At 50.0% G+C, this 20,586-nt stretch overlaps 1 protein-coding gene across 1 annotated transcript; it reads left to right on the top strand.

Moving 5' to 3' along the window:
• Positions 1-8,165: 8,165 nt before the first annotated feature.
• CLEC4F (C-type lectin domain family 4 member F) lies at positions 8,166-20,173 on the top strand. The gene is made up of 7 exons (XM_027554946.1): positions 8,166-8,290; positions 9,107-9,223; positions 9,527-9,622; positions 11,393-12,511; positions 17,594-17,745; positions 19,037-19,155; positions 19,764-20,173. Exons 1-7 carry the CDS (start codon positions 8,215-8,217, stop codon positions 19,906-19,908), a joined length of 1,824 nt encoding a protein of 607 aa, XP_027410747.1. The 5' UTR covers positions 8,166-8,214; the 3' UTR covers positions 19,909-20,173.
• The last annotated feature ends 413 nt before the right edge of the window (positions 20,174-20,586 follow it).

A 20,586-nucleotide genomic window follows, 5' to 3' on the forward strand; every position in this document is an offset into this window, starting at 1 on the left:
CCCCTTCCTCCCTGGGATAGGCTTGACTGGTTCAGGTCAGAGGCTGGATGGAAACGTGTCTCTGCAGACCTAGACCAGTATCCACGTGCTTCTCCCTACCCATCACTTGCTGGGTGCTCCTCCCCAGGTCCCAGTCTGTTTGCCCAGCTCCTCTGCCTTGTTTCCTGGGCCTCCTCTTCTGCGTCTCCTCTCTTCCCAGGGGTCAGGGGAAGCGGCCTTCAGTAGAGAGGGCACCCCAGCTTCATTAGAATAAAATGCTGCCTGGGAACAGGCCACTCTCATTTTCTTCCTGGGGGTACAGGTGGATGTGTGGGGTGGAGGGAACATCTGCTCCACTGGATATGAAATTCTGGGGTGTCCTCAGGAAACAGGGGTTCAAATAACAGAAAGTCCCAGCCCTGGAAATGCCATAAAATATGAGCAGTACTTATCTTTGATTTTTACTGAAATGCAGCCGAATAGGACTGCAGGGTCTGGCGTGTCACCACCTTCTGGGTGGTCTTCTTAGACATTCGTGGACCAGCTTCTGTTCTCTGGCTTTGCCCTGGATGGGGAGATGCGTCAGGTCTCCCATTCTTCACAGAGACCCTGATCACAGCCATCAGGTCCAAATCTGCCATCCAGGGGCTGAAGCAGGAATCCAGGCTGCACAGACAGAGTGGAGCCGAGAGGAAGCAGAAAGGGGTGCTCTGTGAACGCATGGCAGGCTCAGCAGAGCGGCCCTCCCCTCCTCGGGGTCCTTGTTAGGTGCCCTCTTTAGGGTCCTGGGGGGAGGATGTTTTTCTTCAATGACTGTGACCAGCAGAGTGGTGTTCTGGTTGTGAAGAGGTTGAACTGGAGGGATATTAGGAGGAAGCTTGAAGGAACACGGGGCAAATGGCCTTTTTAAAAATATGGTGATGATGAGGAATGAACAGTCAGTGATGGGGTTCATGTGAGAGCATTTGCCCAAAGCTCCAGGGGCATCTGAAGTCTGGGGGTGGGGGCACATCAGGGGAGTGCAGACCGGCGAGCACGCAGGGTAGGCTGTGTGGGCACGGAAGGCATCTGCATCTTCTCCAAGAAATACTTGGCTGTTCTTACTCTTCATAATTTGAAGTAGCAAATTACGGGAGAATATTATTTCTTCCCAGTGTCAACTACCTGCTCAGAGCACGAGCTGATGGAGACATGAAATACAAGTTGTAGGATCAGAGCTGCCTCTAGGGAACTTTCCCATTGCGCTCCCAAACCTGACTCTGCTTTCCATTGTACTGTCGTGCCTGGCCTGTTAGTCACCGCGTCTGGGCTGCAGTGTGTTCTTTTTAATTAAAAAAATTTAAAAAAATTTCCTGGATGATTACATTTTATTCACTTTTTGATGTGGTTTTATTCCATTTTTTAATTAATTTATTTTAATTGGAGGGTAATTACTTTACAACATTGTGATGGCTTTGGCCATACATCGACATGAGTCAGCCATGGGTACACATGTGTCCCCCATCCTGAACGCCCCTCCCACACCTCGCCCCACCCCATCCCTCTTGGTTGTCCCAGAGTGCTAGTTTTGAGTGCCTTGCTACATGCATCGAACCTGCGCTGGTCATCTATTTTACAAACGGTAATACACCATTAAATAAATGTTTAATTTATTTCTTTGCTTTTGGCAGTGCTGGGTCTTTGTTGCTGCACACAGGCTTTCTCTAGTTGAGCGGGGCCTACCCTCTAGCTGTGGCGAGTGGGCTTCTCATTCAGCGGCTTCTCTTTTTGCGGAGCATGGGTTCTAGGCACACTGTGCTGAGCTGTGCTTAGTCGCTCAGTCATAGACTGTGTGACCCCATGGACTGTGTAACCTGCCAGGCTCCTCTGTCCATGGGGATTCTCCAGGCAAGAACACTGGGGTGGGTTGCCATGCCCTCCTCCAGGGGATCTTCCCAACCCAGGGATCGAACCCAGGTCTTCTGCATTGCAGTCAGATTCTACCATCTGAGCCACCAGGGAAACCCAAGAATACTAGAGTGGGTAGTCTATCCCTTCTCCAGGGGATCTTCCCAACCCAGGAATTGAACTGGGGTCTCCTGCACTGCAGGCGGATTCTTTACAGCTGAGCTACCAGGGAAGCCCTCCGCTTCAGTATTTGCGGAGTACAGGCTTAGTTGCTCTGCAGCATGTGGAATCTTCCCAGACCAGGGATCCGACCCGTGTCCCCTGTGTTGGCAGACAGATTCTCAAGCACTGGATGACCAAGAAGTTCCTGTGCTGCTGTGCTGAGCAGCATGTGACCCCGCCCCACACTCCAGCTTCCTCCCCGAGGTAGGCACTTGTCACTAGGGCAGCGGATTCAAAGGCTTGCATTGTAAGACCTAAAATTTCACTTATTGCCGGGACAATTTTTGGGTCTTACAGGGCCCCCAAAGCCTAACTATGGGTTCCCCCACGCTCACCAGATATATTCCCTGACCTGGCCCGTTCCCCTTGACTGGATCAGCTGACCTCCACCCATTTTCAACCTACTGGGTTCCTCTAACCTGCCAGTACAGAAACTTCAAACAAGTCAGTCAGACCCTCTTGCAGGAACTGGGGGCACTGTATCCTCTTGTTGCTGCAAAGCCTGTCTCCCACAGCCCTTGCTGGTTCCCTCTGGTTTCAGGTGTAACCCCCATGTGGCCTGGCATGGTATCTGGTGTCCTCCTCCAGACTATGACTATGTGTGACTAATAAGATGCTGTGGGTCTTATCTGTCCAGTGTAAGATGCCATGCATTTGGCCATCTTGTACTATCTGGAACAAGAAATGCCTCCCTCACTGCTATGGGCTGATTGAACCCACCCCCTCATAATTCTTATGTTAAAATCCTAATCCCAATGGGATAATGTTAGGCGATGGAGCCTTTTGGAAGTAATTAAGTTACCAGAGTGAAGTCCTCACGATGTGATTAGTGCCCTTATAAGAAGAGACTGATGATGCATAGAACAGTCTTATGGACTCTGTGGGAGAGGGAGAGGGTGGGAAGATTTGGGAGAATGGCATTGAAGCATGTATAATATCATGTATGAAATGAGTCGCCAGTCCAGATTTGATGCACGATACTGGATGCTTGGGGCTGGTGCACTGGGATGACCCAGAGGGATGGTATGGGGAGGGAGGAGGGAGGAGGGTTCAGGATGGGGAACACATGTATACCTGTGGCGGATTCATTTCGATATTTGGCAAAACTAACACAATATTGTAAAGTTTAAAAATAAAATAAAATTAAAAAAAAATAAAATGTAAAAAAAATAAATAAATAAAGCCAAACAAGCAGTCAAAAAAAAAAAAAAAAAGGAGACTGAGAGCTTGCTTCTCTCTGCTTTCTGCGTTTACAACAAGAAGGCTCTCTACAAAACAGAAAAGAGAGCCTCCCCAGGAACTGAGTCCACAGCATCCTGACCTTGGATTTCCCAGCCTCCAGAACTGGGAGAAAGAAATTTCTCTTGTGTGAGCCTCTTAGTTCATGATGTTTTTGTTATAGCAGCCTGAATTTACTGAGACCCTCACCACTGCGGTAAATAAGAAGCAATCAGAACAAGGCTGGAGAAGGCAATGGCAACCCACTCCAGTACTCTTGCCTGGGAAATCCCATGGATGGAGGAGCCTGGTAGGCTGCAGTCCATGGGGTCGTGAAGAGTCAGACGTGACTGAGCGACTTCACTTTCACTTTTCACTTTCAGGCACTGGAGGAGGAAATGGCAATCCACTCCAGTGTTCTTGCCTGGAGAATCCCAGGGACGGCAGAGCCTGGTGGGCTGCCGTCTGTGGGGTCGCACAGAGTCGGACACGACTGAAGCGACTTAGCAGCAGCAGCAGCAGAACAAGGCTGGCGAGGAATCTCTGGTTAGTTCTGATGTGAAGGGAGGTTTGGGACTATCTGACCACTTTTCTAGGAAAGAATTTGAACCTGGAAACACCTGGGGATTGAAGCAGTTAACAGAGAGAAGTCAAGCTGGAAGGCCTTGAGTTAGAGAAAGGCTGGTGGGGTCACCATGGGGCACCTGCAGAAACTTGAAATATGCAGCAGCTGTGAGGCAGAGAGGCGGAGCACACAAGGAATACATCTTGCAGAGAAAAGAGAATGGTGTAGAGGTGAGGGTAGGCGAGACACAGACAGTTGAGCAGCAGAGTGAAGGCCCAAGAGCCTGGCTGCTGAGGTTCCTGGTGCCACCTTAGCTGCAGCCAGCCCTCCTGACACTTCTAGGAGGAGCCCGCCAATCCCAGCTGATGACCCTGTGCTGTCAGGGGTTGATATGGAGGACCGAAAGCTTCTGGGGCGTCTGAAGCTAAGGAACTGCATCTCTAGGAAGACAGCCCTGTACCATTCGGCAGAGACAGGGAAAACCAGTGTGAGAGGTCCCCGCCGATGAGTGGCTCTGGTGTTAAGGTATCAGATATCCATTTGACTTTTTCTGGCCAGAAAGAGAGAAATACTCAGCAAGGATGTAGTAACTTCTTGGTGCTTCTTCCTGCTGGCAGATGATGCTCTTGTAGGAGAAATGAAAGCTGGGAGCCTGGAGTGGGAAGGGCTTGGGCGCAGGGGAGGGGGTCAGAGGAGGAGTCCTGCTGACCAGGCCTGGAGGACTATGACCCTTCCCCACCCCAGTCTCCATCCTTACAGCTGAGCAAGGGTTCTCTAAAGTTCTGCTTTGAAAGCTCTGTCAGCTTCTCAGTCCCAGGAAACAGGTCCTGAGTTAGCTGATGTGGGCCCTTCCTGTATGTGGGGAAACAGAAACCAAGGCAGGTCCTCTCTTTCTGCTGCCACCCTGGACGCCTGACAAGCCTCTTGAGGGTTCCTCTAGCAGCCCCCCACCCACATGGACACTCCTGGGGTCTCAGGCAGAGCTGTTGACTGACTACATTTTCCTGTGTCTTCTCCTCTCTCCTCAGCTTTCAATTGCCAGGAGGTAGCAGGCTGGTCGGAGAAGGCAATGGCACCCCACTCCAGTACTCTTGCCTGGAAAATCCCATGGATGGAGGAGCCTGGTGGGCTGCAGTCCATGGGGTCACTGAGGGTTGGACACGACTGAGCGACTTCACTTTCACTTTTCACTTTCACGCATTGAAAAAGGAAATGGCAACCCACTCCAGTGTTCTTGCCTGGAGAATCCCAGGGACGGGTGAGCCTGGTCGGCTGCCGTCTTGGGGGTCTCACAGAATCGGACACGACTGAAGTGACTTAGCAGCAGGCTGGTAGATGGTGGATCTGCATTCTTCACTCACACATATACCACCCAAAAATATACACGCATATACATACATATGCACACACTGCACACATATACACACACATACACATATACACACACATCACATACACATATTCACATGCAATATACACATGTGCTCTGTCACTTCAGTCACGTCTGACTATTTGTGACCCCATGAGTATCCTGCCAGGCTCCTCGGTCCATGGGATTATCCTGGCAAGACTACTGGCGTGGGTTCCCATGGCCTCCTCCAGGGGATCTTCCTGACCCAGGGGTGGAACCTGGGTCTCCAGTGGCTCCTGCATTGGCAGGTGGATTCTTTACAATGAAGTCACTTGGGAAGTCCATATGCACATAGACACACAGCGGTATGGACACATACACACATCCATATAAACACACAAATATACGCATACACGTATATTGCACACAACACACATATCATACACACACACACACACATCCCCACATTACTGTGGCATCATGAGCTGGGCATAGGCAAGCCCTCCTCTCCTCACCCTGCAGACGAGCTGTGCCCCTGGCTGGCGGGGGCTGTGTTGACACTGGCCATTCATGACCCAGGCGGGACCCAAGTTGCTCTCCTGGCCTGGCCACAGGAAGAGGCACATTCAGCCTGGCTTCTCTACAATGGAAGCTGGGCAGTGGGCTTCTTGGATGGTGCTTGGGGCCCTGTGGGAGGCTGACTCCAGCATTTGGGAAAATGCTGTGGGAATAGGATGTAAGGGCTGAAGGTGAAAATGGGAAAAAGCAACACAATTTGGATGGAACAATCCATTTACAAGGTAACTGACATCTCGTAAATGGCCCACTGGTGAGATAGGAGACAAACACATAATTAGATTTTTATGTATTAAAGAAAGTGTGATCCATTTCAGTAAGACGGTAACCCTTTGAAGTGATGGGGGAGCGAGCAGTGAGAATCTACTGTCCTCCTCAGAGCTGACTTCAGGAGGACTGTCTTGACCAGCCAGGGTGGGTATTGATTCTGCCTAATTGGTCACCCCACGAGGGTAGGGACTTGGGGCTGCACGGCTCCCCTGGGACACCTCACTCCTAGGTCTTGGCCCACAAGCACAGGAACCCCCTGACACAGTGTTTGTTTCTCCTGGGAGTTACAGGTCTCATGGTAAAGCGGCACATTGGCTTATACAGTAGTTTTGGCGGAGTCAGTCCTGAACCTGATCAGCTCAGGGAGCACAAATCCAATCATCTAGGGGTGAGATCTTGGATCAAGCTGGGTCCTATTTGGTATTTTCTGACATAACTTTTGACACCAGATGTGTGGTGTTTCCTGCTGCTGCTGCTAAGTTGCTTCAGTTGTGTCCGACTCTGTGCGACCCCATAGATGGCAGCCCACCAGGCTCCTCCATCCCTGGGATTCTCCAGGCACAAACACTGGAGTGGGTTGCCATTTCCTTCTCCAATGCATGAAAGTGAAAAGTGAAAGTGAAGTCACTCAGTTGTGTCTGACTCTTCGCAACCCCATGGACTGCAGCCCACCAGGCTCCTCCATTCATGGGATTTCCCAGGCAAGAGTACTGGAGTGAGGTGCCATTGCCTTCTCCAGGTGTTTTCTGAGACCAACCAGTTCTCTGACATCAGCTGAGTGTCTACAATTCAATTCAATCCTGACACTCAACCATGGAGTGAGTTAGAGGCTCAGTCCCACAAGACAGCCCAGCTTCAGATACCTTGTGCAAGCAGGGTCTCCAAGCGACCACACTTCTGCCCAGCAGACTGCAAATCCGGGGGACCCCATGACCCTTCCCAGCTTGATAATTCACTAGAATGACTCACAGAACTCATGAAAACACTATACTTACCATCACAGGTTATGATGGAGGATAAAAACAAAGAGCCAGATGAAGAGGAACAGAGGGCAAGGTGCAGAAGGACCCGGAGCCTGGGGGGTCTCTGTCCCCATAGAGTATGGGTGCAATACCCTTTTGGGTAGGTGGGTTTGTTCACCAGCCAGGAAACTTCTTGAAGCTCTCTTGTCGTTTATGAGCTCTTATAACCCAATGAGAGAGGTGAGGGATTAGTCTTTCTAAGACTGTCTCCATCTAGAAGCTATCTGGAGAGGGCAATGGCACCCCACTCCAGTACTCTTGCCTGGCAAATCCCATGGACGGAGGAGCCTGGTGGGCTGCAGTCCATGGGGTCGAGAAGAGTCGGACACGACTGAGTGACTTCACTTTCACTTTTCACTTTCATGCATTGGAGAAGGAAATGGCAACCCACTCCAGTGTTCTTGCCTGGAGAATCCCAGGGACGGGGGAGCCTGGTGGGCTGCCATCTCTGGGGTCGCACAGAGTTGGACACGACTGAAGCGACTTAGCAGCAGCAGCAGCAGCAGAAGCTATCTAGTGGTCTGAGTCCCCTCATCAGCATGAATGCAAATGTGGTTTAAAAAGGTTAGTTTTGGATAACAAAAGACACACTTGTCACTCAGAAAACTCCAAGTGTTTTATTCTGCTATAATCCTTTTCCCATCACGGCCACTGTGAGGTCCTGAGTGGGCAGAGAGTCACCTCAGCCCTTCCCGTGACCTGCAAACACCTGCTGCGCTGAGCCAGCCTCCTCCTGACTAGCCTCCTGTTACTTAGGAGAGTCTGAGGCTGGAATTAAGACTCAGCCATGGTCACGAGGATGTTTTTCTATGCAAAGTTGAGAAGGAATCCCTAACTCCCTTCTAAGTGGCTGGTGAAAGGTGTCTGTGACTTTGGGGCCAAGGCTAGTGTTTGAGGCTACCGTGGATCGCAGGGGTGGGAGGTTGGGGCTGAGGGAAGGAGGATGGGGGTGCCGACTGGCACTTGGGAGCTTTGAGGGGAAGGGCCCAGATGGGGCACTTCTGCAGAGTCAGCAGCGGGGGAAGGCAGAGTTTGTAAGGACTGACTCGGGAGCATATAAACCCGTATCGCAGCTCCACTTCCCCACTGCTGGTTCACAGCGTGGCAGGGAGCTGTTCTGGAGAATGAAGGAAGCAGAGACGAGAGCTGACCAGGTCCACTTCTGCACAGAAAACCAGAATGTCTCCCTGTCCTCCCAAGGTGAGAAAACTGAGGCCCCAGCCTGTGTTCAGCATGGAGGGTCCAGTCTGCTGGGCCCTGGCCCCCCACCATCTTCCTCAGCCCTTGCCTGGCAGGCTCAGCACTGGCTCGGCTTCCAGAATAAACAGGTGGGACTGAAGGTGGGTCAGGCAAGAACAGAGTGCCTGTGGCCTGCACTGAGGCTTTGCGTGAAATCTCCCCTGACCCTTTTCCCTGGGGGGTGGCAACCTGGCAAGAGAAGGAGAGTGAACAATGAATTCAGGGGGACCTGGTTTGAAACCCCATCTCTGCACTCTGGGCTGGCCCCATGAGGCCTCAGGGACTCCAGGCTGTGGTCTCTCCGTTCTCTGTATATTCAGCCAGCAGACTCCCAGGAACAGCCCTTCTTAGGACACCGATGTCAGCCTGTGGCAGCAGCAGCCCCGAGGGCTGTGAGTGTCGCTGCGGTCATGATTCACGCAGCAAAGCTGGCCCTGAGCCGCTGAGGTCGGGTTCCTGCTGTGTGCCTCCCTCCCCAACTCCCTCCCTCCTTTCTGCTTTCATTCAAACAGTACCTTTGTTGTCTTCCACTGTGCCAGGTCTGTGCCCTGTGCGTGCCCTCCAGGCTCAGGCTGGTGGTCTTTTCTGAGCCTTCTGTTGCTACCACAGCTTCCACGAGCCCTGGTGCACGTTCCCAAGCGCCCATTGCCTTTCTCCAGGGTGAGCGGGACAAGCATTCTCAGTCCCATGGGACAGGCCAGGAGAGTAAGCCTGAGGGGCTGCAACTGTCCAGCCCACACGGCAGTCTCCTCCTGGATCCTGGCTTCTTCCCTGCAGGACTGGACCCCGTGGCAGTGGTTCCTGCAGCCCCCAGGATGCCCCGGCGTTTGCAGGCCACCCTGGCCTCTTTGGGTGTGTTTTTGGTCTCCTGTCTGGTGGTTCTCTTCATTGTGGGTAAGCTCCTAGGTGACCTGAGCCCCACTGACTTTCTCTCCTTCCTGCACACAGGCCCTAAAGAGCCCTAGACACCTCCCTTCTACTCTCAGGGGGGTCACTCCACTTCCAGTCCCAGGCCCAAACCAGGGTTTTCCTGGGACCCAACCAAGGTCGTTGTCCAAAGGGAGGTTCCCAAGAGATGAGGCAGGTGAGGGGAACTCTGAGGGGGTCATGGTGCCATCTCCTCCACCTCCTTCTGGAACCTTGACTGAGGGTGGGGCAGCCTGGGGATTGTGCTGAGGTGGGAATGGGGTGTCTCAGCTCTGCAGCACCCAAGACCTGCACTGGACACATCTGCTTACTTCCAAGAGTTCCTGGGAGACAACCATACTGGGCAGTTTCTCAAGGAACGCGACTGTGAGTAGCCGCAGCGGGGGAGGGGAGGGGGCCGGGGCCTTGGATGCTCAGACCCCAGGACACATTTCTTCCTCCTCAATGTCCTCAGGCCCCTAAATGGTTTCTATTCTCCTCACAGAAAGCCAGTATCTTTCTTTTAAATGGCTTTATTTTTTGAGGTACAATTGACGCATAATAAAGTATACATATTTAAAGCATACAACCTAAGTTTTGCCAAATATAGAGATGCATGAAACATCACAATCAAGATAATGGACATACTCAGCCTTCTGCCCCCAAAGTTCACTCCTGCCCTTGGCCATCCTGCCTCTCTCCTCTTCCCTTTGTTCCCAGGCAACCACTGATCTACTTGCTGGGATACGGATGGCTTGACTTTTTCTAGAGTTTTATATAAAGGGATCTAGAGTATGTACTCTTTTTTTGACCTTTATCAATCATGTGATTTACCAACATTTTTTTTAGTCTATGGCTTCTCTCTCCATTCTCTTAACAAGATTTAAGTTTTGGTAAAGTCTGATTTATCCATCTTATCTCGTTTATGGATTGTCCTTTTGGTCTGGTATCTAAGAAATCTGCCTGTACCAAGATCACAAAGACATGCCTTCAAATTTGCTTCTGGAAATTTTATAATTTGGGGGTTTTACATTTAGGTCTATGATTAATTTTGAGTTAATGTTTTGAATAATGAATAATGCAAGATATGGACTGAAGTTCATTTTTTCTTTTTGCAAATGGGTGTACAGTTGTTCCAGCACCATCAGTCGAAAAAGTTATCCTTTCTCCTTTGTATCTTTGTTGGAAACCAATTGTCCGTATTTGTGTACATTCTCTCTTCTGTCCCATTGATTTAAGGCCCTCCTGGTCTTACCTCAGCACAGTGGCTCAGGTCTCACATACCTACCTAGGCAGAGCTTTAGAAGCAGGGCAGGAATCCTCCAGAAAGGGTCTCTGCTTATTGGGGTCCTTCTTCCTGTTTCTGAAAGGAGGCTGGAATGGGCGCCTCACGCCGTGAATGTCTGAGCTCACATTCTAGCTCATGGGTGCACAGAGGGTGCAACTGCAGGGGGTTTGGTGGGATGCTGCAGAGTTTCCTTGAATGACGCAGGGACCACAGCCTCTCACTAGGGTCTCGCATGTCCTCAAATGGTTCGCCAGGGACCCTTGCGCCATGTGGAGGTGCCATTGCAGTTCAGGTTTCAGTGTCGTCGGAGGACTTCCACATAGCCCTGTACATTGAGAAGAAAATTTCCTCCATGGGTACCTATTTTATTTTGTTTCTGTTTTCTTCCCCCCATCAATTTGTGATCAGAAAAGGCCTATGTTTGTGGCCTACATAGTTTTTAGGAAGTCACAATTGTGAATCAAGAGGTTTCATGCTTAGTGTACAAATATAGCATAGGAATAAACATGGGTTTGACTCATACCTGTTGTCTTTCCATAATGACCCATTAATATCTAATGGTGAAACTTCAGCTGAATTAAACATCAACAGCTCTCAGTGATTTAATCAGTTATTTTCAAGTTCAATTACGATGGCAGAATAATCCAGTAGGCAAGTATTTCAATCCTTCTGCTTCCTGGTTCACTAAACAGACCTTTATTTTGTTTTTGGCTTTACATTCTCAGGTGGTCCAGCCCCAGGGCCTGGGTGGTTATAGGCTGCTTGAGGAGAGCTCAGGGTTGTGCTGCAGACATTTACCTTGGAGATTTTAAGAACGCTTTCCTACATGATGGGCCTGTTTGGCTGCTTTCTCCATTTCCTCCCTCCAGATCCCTACCACTCGGTCAGGGTGGCGGAGTTCCAAGAGGCTGTCCAGTTGTTTAAAGGACATATGGAGAACGCCAGCACCTGGAGCATGGAGATCCAGCTATTGACGTGCAGAGTGGACAATGTCAGTTCTCAGATCCAGATGCTCGGCAGTGATCTGGAAAGTGCCAGTGCTGACATCCAGATGCTAAAAGGCCTCCTGAAGGATGCCAGTGCCTTGAGTTTCCAGACCCAGCTGTTAAGGAGTTCCTTGGAGGAGACCACTTCTAAGATTCAGAAGCTACAGGGAGATCTAGAAGAGGCAAATGGTTCAAATTCCCAGATCCAGGGTTTCTTTAAAAGCAGTTTAGAAAACACTAGCATCGAGCTCCTTGTGTTAAGCAGAGGCTTAGAAAATGCCAACATGGAGATCCAGGTGTTGAAGGCAGGGTTAGAAATGGCAAATGCTGAGGTCCGATTGGCAAACAGTAGTTTAAAGAATGTTAATGCCCAGATCCATGTTTTAAGAGGTGATCTGGATAGTGTCAGTGATTTAAGGGCCCACCATCAGGTTTTAAGGAGTAGTTTGGAAAGCACCACTGCTGAGATGCAGAGGTTAAAGGGAAGTCTGCAAAATGCAAATGCGTTAAACTCTCAGACCCAGACCTTTGTAAGAGGCAGTTTAGACAACACCAGTGCTCAGATCCAGGTGTTAAGAAGTCATTTGGAAAGGGCTGGAGGTGAGATTCACTTGTTAAAAAGAGATTTGGAAAATGTCACTGCCCAGACCCAAATAGCAAGCAGTCACCTGGAGCAGACAGATGCTGAGATGAGAGTATTAAAAACAGAGCTGGAAAGTGCCATTGCCTTAAGTTCCAAGATTCAGGTGTTAAATGGTCTTTTGAGAAATGCCAGCCAAGAGATACAGACCTTAAAACAAGGAATGAAGGATGCCGCAGCCTTACAGTCCCAGACCCAAATGTTAGAGAGAAGTCTGCAGCAGGCCAGAACTGAGATCCAGACATTAAGAAAGGATTTGGGGAACACCAAAACACTGAGGACAACAATCCAGGAGCAGCAGAGAAGCCTGGAGTCCTTCCGCACAGCCTTGGCTTCACAGGAGCAGCTCCAGAGGAACCAAAGTAAGTGCAGGGAGGGGGCTGGGGAGGGCAGAGTCTCCTGTCCCTTTGGCCTTTTGCTTATTTCAACATGCATCCCCGGGGAAGGAGTGTGGGTGCTCGAGAGGTGCTAGATCCAACCAAAGGTGATGTAATCCCTGCTTACTCTCTGACCAGAGTGACAAAACCTACATCTGGGAAACAAACGTGGTCTGTCCCTATGGTGTATAATAGAGACAGAGTGTGCTAGCAGGGCCAGCCAGCCTTATTTCCAACTTTTGACTAGCCCAGATGCTGTGGTTTTTCTCAAGTTGTTCACCTTCTCTGAGCTTCCGTTTTCTCACCTGCAAAGTGGGGAAAATAATACTTGCTCTCCAGTGAGGACCAAATGACTTAACACACATAAAGCATTTAACAAAGTACAGCATTCCTGTATACATCTGACAAAAATTTCCTGAGGCCCTAGGATGTGTCAGGATCATAAAGATTAACAAAATGTGATGCCTGCCCTTGGAGAAGGCAATGGCACCCCACTCCAGTACTTTTGCCTGGAAAATCCCATGGACAGAGGAGCCTGGTAGGCTGCAGTCCATGGGGTCACTAGAGTCGGACACGACTGAGTGACTTCACTTTCACTTTTCACTTTCCTCCATTGGAGAAGGAAATGGCAACCCACTCCAGTGTTCTTGCCTGGAGAATCCCAGGGACGGGGAAGCCTGGTGGGCTGCCGTCTATGGGGTCGCACGGAGTTGGACACGACTGAAGCGACTTAGCAGCAGCAGCAGCAGCCCTTGAAGCTTATAGGTGGGTGGAGCAGCCTTGCACAAAAGGCCTGAGAGGTGCAATGTTGGGAGTAGGTCTAGAAACTGGGGGGTGGGGAGGAACAAAAGAAAGGACAAGAAGGGGTCTTCTCAGGGCTGATGTCCTCTGGTGCAGACAAGGATCTTCCAAGGAGGGAGGCAATTTTCTGGAGGATAAAAGATCAAAGATGCTTCAGTGGGAATTTGGCTTTTGAACTGAGGCCTGAGAGATGAGTAGGTGTTTTCCAAGCAGATAAGATAAGGGAACAGCAGGTCACAGGCATGGAGATGTGAACCATGAGGTTTAAGAAACTTCTGGTAGTTCTATCTGACTGGACCATGGCCAAGAGGGCAGTTGAGGAGACACAGGCCGAAAAGACAGTAGGTAAGGGTCAGAGCAGTGGCTTTCAAACATGTAATCACAGCATAAAATTCATTTTACATCATGTTGTTTGTTGTTCAGTTGCTCAGTCATGTCCGACTCTTTACGATCCCATGGACTGCAGCATGCTAGGCTTCCCTGTCCCTAACCATCTCCCAGAGTTTGCTCAGACTCATATCCATTGAGTCAATGATGCCATCCAACCATCTCTAGTTATAATTATGTGTCTCTCTCACACACATACACATTTCAAAAAGCAAAGCTTTTACCACATGAATGCACTCATATTTTATTGTCTAGTCTCCAAACTCCTTCTCCCCGCAATAACTTCAACAAAATCCACCAGTGGGTTGATGACGGCAGTTGAAAAAACACTGTGAGAGAAAGGGAGGCAGCTCTGCAGAGACACCAGCTAGATGCGGAATGGCTCTGAGTTTGGGTTTCATCCTTTTGGAAATGAGTATTTGTCAAAGAATTTCAAGGAGGCTGACTGGATGGGTCTATAGACTGAGACAGGGAATAAAAGGAGAAGACAAGCTGTGAGGTTTGAGCGTGTTGAATCTGAGATACCATGGGGGTATTCACGCGGCCATCACCTGTGGGCTGTCGGGGGGGTAGGAAAGCGGTCCTGCTGCAGAAAGAGATGCGGGAGCCCTGGGTACGCTGGTTCTGGTTGTGGCAGTGGGAATGCAGGAGTTTGCATGAGATGAGATGCTTCGTGAGAAGGAAGCTGAGGGTGGAAACAGGAAGTCAACTTTTAGGTGGCAAGAAGGGAAAGAAGTGTTTTTGAAGGAGACTGGAGAGGGCAGTCTCAGAGGCAGGAGGAGAATTAGGAAGTGTGCAGTTGGGGAAGTCAAGGAAGGAGAGCATCTCATGAACAGCGTGGCTGGTTCTGGCAAATGTCTAAGAGCCCCAGGTAAAGAAGCCAATAAGCACCCACTAACTCCGGGCAGTTCGCAGGTCATTGGAATAAAGTTTCAGTGGAGAGTTGTATGTGGCCTGGAGACCAGACCACAGTCAGTAGCAAGTGAGTGAGAGACGAAGGTGCCCCAGTCCTTCAAGGGCCTTGGCTGAGAACAGAAGATGAGGCTGAGGTGAGGGATATGGGAGGGTAGAAGCAGGGGTTAAAAAACCAGCTGTGCCATCCATACTTATACCTCAAAACCTACATAATTAATTGTAGACGTGGCAAATATTGAAAAAGAGAAAGATGAGAATATGATAACTTGTGTTTCTGTAAAAATGTCTCTTGAAAAAATAACCACTGCTAATATTTTGGTGAAATTCCTTGAGAGGGCTGGTCTAGATTAGGCTAGGCTTGATCTGAGGGTGAGACAAAGGCACCAGCAAACAGGGAGAAGATTGAAGGAGAGAGAAAAAGAGAGTGGGGGAGGAGTTGGGGAGACAATGTTGGAACCTGGGAGACAGAGAGAGAGGAGAGAATGAGAAGCAGAGTGGAGTGATTGGCCATGAAGGAGCAGAGGAGCTGTGGGAGCAGATGTTCACCCAGTTTGCAGATGCAGGTACAAGACAATGAGGGAGCAGATACTTAGTGATGTCTTTGTAGAGTAAGAGGTCCCTGGTCCAAGGCGACAGAAGAGGGAGAGATCTGTAAGGGATGGGGCCATTTGGAGCAACTGCTGGAATATGCGGCTGACAAATGAGGGGCTTGGGAGACAGCACTGAGCGCCTGCTCTGCTGTTTTGCTCTGTCCCGGTCTGTCTGTTGGAAGCCTGGAAGTCTTCCCTTCTTGACATGGCTCCCACACCCCCCTGCTGTCCTCCCCACTCCCTCTGCCTTGCTCCTGCTTTGGTAGGGACGAATGTTTCTCCACCTTGGGGACACGCTGGAATCACCCGATGAGTTTTTATAAAACTGAAGCCTGGACCCACCTCCAGAACTCTAACTTTTCTTTGGGAGGGCAGGCGCTTGTTCTGCGATGCAGCCTAGCATCAGAATTTTCTTTTAAAAATTCCCTAGGTGGTTCTAATGGTCAGTCAGGGCTAAGAACCATTAGTTTAATTTTTTTTCTTAAAGGGCCAAACAGTTGATGTTTTGAGCTTCTGGCTAAACAGTCTCTGTTGCAACATCTCTGCTGTTGTAATGATTAAGCATCTGAAGACCATCTGTCAACTGAAGGGCATGGCTGTGTTCCATAGGTATACAAATTCTATAAAGTAACTATCCTTCAATTAAAAAATAAATAAATTTAAAATTAAAAAAAAAAAGACTTCATTTGCAAAAAGAAGCTGCTGGCAGGCTGTAGTCTGCCAATTCTTGGTTTGGACTGCTGTTTCTCAGACTTTGGAGTGTATCAGAATCACCTGGAGAGTTTGTTAAATGCAGATTGTCAAAAAACAATTCTGAATTCAGCTAGGCTGGGGTGAGTCTGAGAACTGGCATTTCTACCAAGCCCCAGGTACTAATGCTGGGCACCTAGGACCACACTTTGAAAAACCCTGGTTTACACACTCACCATCTATCATTCAAACATTTGTAATTGCACTGTAACTGGTGTCTCTCCCATTAAGATTGCCTTCTTCCTGTTCAGCAACCGCACCATCTCGAGGCAAATCTGAGCATGTTACAATCTTTCTTCAAACCCTCCAGGGTTTCCCACTGTTGCCAGGAAAAAAACCCAAACTCCTTCACATAGGACGTATGATTTAGCACTGGTGACCCTGTCCACGTTCATCTCCCATCCTTTGTGCTTTGACTGTGTCTGCGTGTGTGCTCAGCTGCTTCACGTGTGTTCAAGTCTCTGTGACCCTACGGGCTGTAACCCTTCAGGCTCCTCTGTCCATGGGATTCTTCAGGCAAGAATACTGGAGTGGATTGCCATGCCCTCCTCAGGGGATCTTCCCGACCCAGGGACTGAACGTGCATCTCCTACGTCTCCTGCTTTGGCAGACAAGTGCCTTATCACTAGTGCCATCTGGGAAGCCTGTGCGTTGGCCATAAAGTCCTTGAACAGATCAGGCTGCACCGTGCTGTTTCACACCTTTGTGCTTTTGCAGTGACTCTCTCCCCCGCCTGGGATTCTCTCCTTGCCCATCTGGCAAACTCTTCCTCGGTCTTTGAAGACTCAGCTCAAGTGAATCCTCACCTAGGGTCCTTCCTAAGCTCTGTTTCCAGCTCAGCTGAAGGACACCACACCCTCTTTAATGCCTCTAACATGCCATGGTTTCCAATCAATGCATCTTCAATACCGGTTTTATGTCTGTCTCATTTGCTGGACAGTAATTCCCTTGAGGGCATGAATCATGTCTAATTGATCTTTGTATAAAGGCTCCTGATTCATAGAAGTTAAGGTATATTGAATAAAAGAATACATGAATGAATGAGTCTGTTTGGGCACCATTTCAAGGAGCTGTGATTAGGAGGCTGTTAACAGAGTGTCAGGACAGAAGGGAATGAAATAGCTGAGGGAATCGGGGCTTGTGCTGATAGGATGAGCCATTAGGGTCTGAAATTGTGAGGTCAGGCAGGGGATGACAAGGTCCCAAGTGTGGTTCTTGGTGTGGACAGCTGAAGTAGATGGAGATGAAGTCAAGGGAATGAGTGAAGATACAGGATGGCTGTGAACGCTCGCAGGGAAATGAAGGGGACCAAGATGCAGGGGATAAGCAGGTGGTAGCAATGAGTTGGGAAAGTGAGTAGTATAGCTAGAAAACAAGAGCCTTGAAAGAAAATGGCCAGGTAGCAGAGCTGTCTGAATACCCCTGGAGTGATGGAGCCAGATGTCCTGAGCTGCTCCTCTGCTCTGTCAGGTCGTGGGCTGGGGGTGCAGCCTCCCAGACTGTGGCCCTGTAGCCAAGGGCATCAAGCGTTGCAGGGGCTTGTGACCCTCAGTGGTTAGTCTCTGGAGGGAGCAGGATCTGCAGCCAGCTCCCTGTTCTCTCTCCTTCCCCACCTTTGCTCCAGATCAACTTTTCCAGCTGTTCCTGCAAGGCTGGAAGTTCTACAGTGGGAGCTTGTATTACTTTTCTTCTGCCAAGAAGACGTGGCAGGAGGCCGAGCAGTTCTGTGTGTCCCATGGAGCCCACCTGGCCTCGGTGACCTCGGAGGAGGAGAAGGTCAGAGCTGTGAGCTTGGGGTGCTGCTTCTGGGAGTGATGTGGGGTCAGGGGCTTTGTGCTTTGGCCTTCCCCTCTTGGAGTTGGCATGGCAGTCCTTCACGTCTCTGTCAGTCAGGGAGCAAATATTTATTGAATTCTGATGAACATCTTGCACCAGAGGTATAAGCACTGACAGCAAACCCAATGTCCTCAGTGAACGAGGGAGACCCCAGAGGGGTCAGCAGAAAGGAAGGGCAGAGGGAGGGGCACCAGGTAGCTGCCCTCAATGTGCTGGGTGCCTCCTTGCCTCCCCATCCCCTCGTCTTCCTCTCAGGCTTCTTCTCTAGTTGTCAATCTTGATTTTAATGTCAGTTCATCTCATGGCTATGGAAGGCCCATGAGCAGACAATCCAGGCTTCTTGGGAAGGCCAGACAAATGTATGAGTTTGAGGCCATAAAGACAGCTGAGCACTGAAGAATTGATGCTTTCAAATTGTGGTGCTGGAGAAGACTCTTGGGAGTCCTTCAGAATGCAAGGAGATCAAACCAGTCAATCCTAAAGGAAATCAACCCTGAACATTCATTGGAAGGACTGTTGTGGAAGCTGAAGTTCCAATACTTTGGCCACCTGATGCAAAGAGCCAACTCATTGGAAAAGACCCTGATGCTGGAAAAGATAGAAGGCAAAGGGGACCTCAGAGGATGAGATGGTTGGATGGCATCACTGACTCAACAGACATGAATCTGAGCAAACTCTGGGAGATAGTGCAGGACAAGGAGGCCTGGTGTGCTGCAGTCCACAGGGTTGCAAAGAGTCAGACACAATTTAGCGACCAAACAAGAACAACAAAGCCAACAGAGCACCAGAGTGGCCCGTACGCCAGATGTTCTTATCCGAATTTACTGAGGTTATTGACAAGTACCCACAGTGCGTTTGGCCAAATTTAACTTACAGACGTACCCATCCCTTGGGGTTTTCCTGAGACTGTTCTTGTCTGTCTGTCAAATGACATGCTATTTTGTAAAACGCATCTTAGAAAACCACGGCCAGGTCTGTCTTTGTCCCAGGAAAGCCACACTCCTCATCAGGTAACCATGGAAGAAGCTGAACTTCCCCAAGGTGACCTGTCTGCTGCCCTAGCTCTGGAAAACCAGGGAACCGGTGGCAGGGGGTGGGGGTGCAGCTCCTGAAGAGTGGGCTTAATGCCGCTGGGACTGGGGAGAGCGCGGCATGGATTCCTCTTCCACGTGGCCTGGTGAGCAAGCTCCTCGCACGAGCTCACTGCCACGACACTGCCTTTTCTCCACAGACATTTCTGATACAGTTCACGAGTTCTGTTTACCACTGGATTGGCCTCACTGACCACGGTACGGAGGGCCACTGGCGCTGGACAGATGGCACAGCATTCGATCGTGCCAGGAGCCGTGCGTGAGTCCTGCCTCTGTCTGGTGCCGTCTCAGGCGCTGTCTGGGACAGGTCTGCCTAGAGAGACTCTGTCCTGCGTGTGTATCCCCGTCCAAGAAGTGTTAGCACTGTGTGTGATCTATGTGTATGATGTGCGTGTGTGATGTGTGTATATGGTGTGTGTATATTTGACTGTGTGGTGATGTGTGTGGTGTGTGTGTGATGTGTGTGTACACCAGCATAGCTGTGATCCTTGTCTGGACCCCTTCACAGGGGCGTCAGGATAAGACAGGCCCTGGGGCTGGCAGGCACCCTGCAACTGGGTCTTGCTGTTTGGATTTTTTTTTTTTTTTTTTTGCCTATCCTATACCCTACCATGTAGGCCTGGGCCCAAGGGGCCTTGCCCCCATCTGAAGGCTCTAAATATGAATTCTGGTGGGGGGGACTTGTAGCTTTAGACACACTTCCCATCCCTCCATTCTCAGTAATGGAGGACAACCTCAGCAAAGCCACCCTCAGGGCACCTGGGGCCACCAGGGGTTTAGGGACCCATGTCACTTCAGTTCCTCATGCCACAGCAGGGGGAAGGGATTCTTCTTTCATCAAGCAGAATGAAGCCCTCTTTTTGCCAGGTTTTGGGCTGAGAATCAGCCAGATAACTGGCAACACGGTATTGGGCAATCGGAAGACTGTGTCCAGATGCAGCAGAAGTGGAATGACATATCCTGCTCCACTCTCTGCCGCTGGATCTGCAAGAAGCCTATGGTCCAGCTGTAGCCCGGGGGCAGGGGGGCTGAGACCCTTCTCCACGACGCCTTGGAAGCCACTCAATCAACTGGTTCGCTGGGGCCTTCCATTCAGCTTTTGCTTTTCCTGACCTGTCCTTTTGAAATAAATCTTTCGAACATGTTCACATCACGTGACCCAGCATGACCAGCAGTTTCTCAAGGAAGAAAAAGAGACTTGTTTCTGTATGTCCCCTCGGCAACCAGCGCAGGCCTGTCAGATGGCAGCTCCTCAATAAATACTCTGATGAACCAAAGTTTGGACTTGTCTCTGCGACAGCCACCAGGCTCACTTCTCCCTGCTTTGGTTCTCCTTCCCTCAGGGTCCCTTCTGTTCTGAGATAAGGACGTCTTTAAGGGCTTTATAGCTAGGCCCTTTCAGTTGATGTGTTGCAAAAAGCAGAGGTTTACCACAAACTACGATGACTGGGCAGCAGCATATGCTCCCAGAAGTCACAGCCGCCCAGGTGTTCCTGGCACTTTCTTTGCTGGAGACGGGGCTGGAGCTGGAATTTTCCAAGCCCTTTAAAGTCACTCCCCAAACTCATTTCTCCCGGGTGGCTGACTTTACTTGTGTTCAGACTGTTAATTCTCAGGGATGTTTCTCTGACTTTTCTTGCCCTCATTCACCCTTCCAGGGACTCAGCTTTCTGCCAGCTCAACTTAGAAT

This window comes from Bos indicus x Bos taurus, chromosome 11 (genome assembly GCF_003369695.1).
Source record: "Bos indicus x Bos taurus breed Angus x Brahman F1 hybrid chromosome 11, Bos_hybrid_MaternalHap_v2.0, whole genome shotgun sequence".
In the NCBI taxonomy this organism is placed as follows: domain Eukaryota; kingdom Metazoa; phylum Chordata; class Mammalia; order Artiodactyla; family Bovidae; genus Bos; species Bos indicus x Bos taurus.

Excerpts from the sequence above, each read along its gene's own strand:
- CLEC4F (XM_027554946.1), top strand. The coding sequence starts at position 8,215 with ATGAAGGAAGCAGAGACGAGAGCTGACCAGGTCCACTTCTGCACAGAA. Across the intron at positions 9,224-9,526 it reads GGTGGTTCTCTTCATTGTGG|CTCTGCAGCACCCAAGACCT; the intron begins GTAAGCTCCTAG and ends GGGGTGTCTCAG. Across the intron at positions 12,512-17,593 it reads GCAGCTCCAGAGGAACCAAA|ATCAACTTTTCCAGCTGTTC; the intron begins GTAAGTGCAGGG and ends CCTTTGCTCCAG.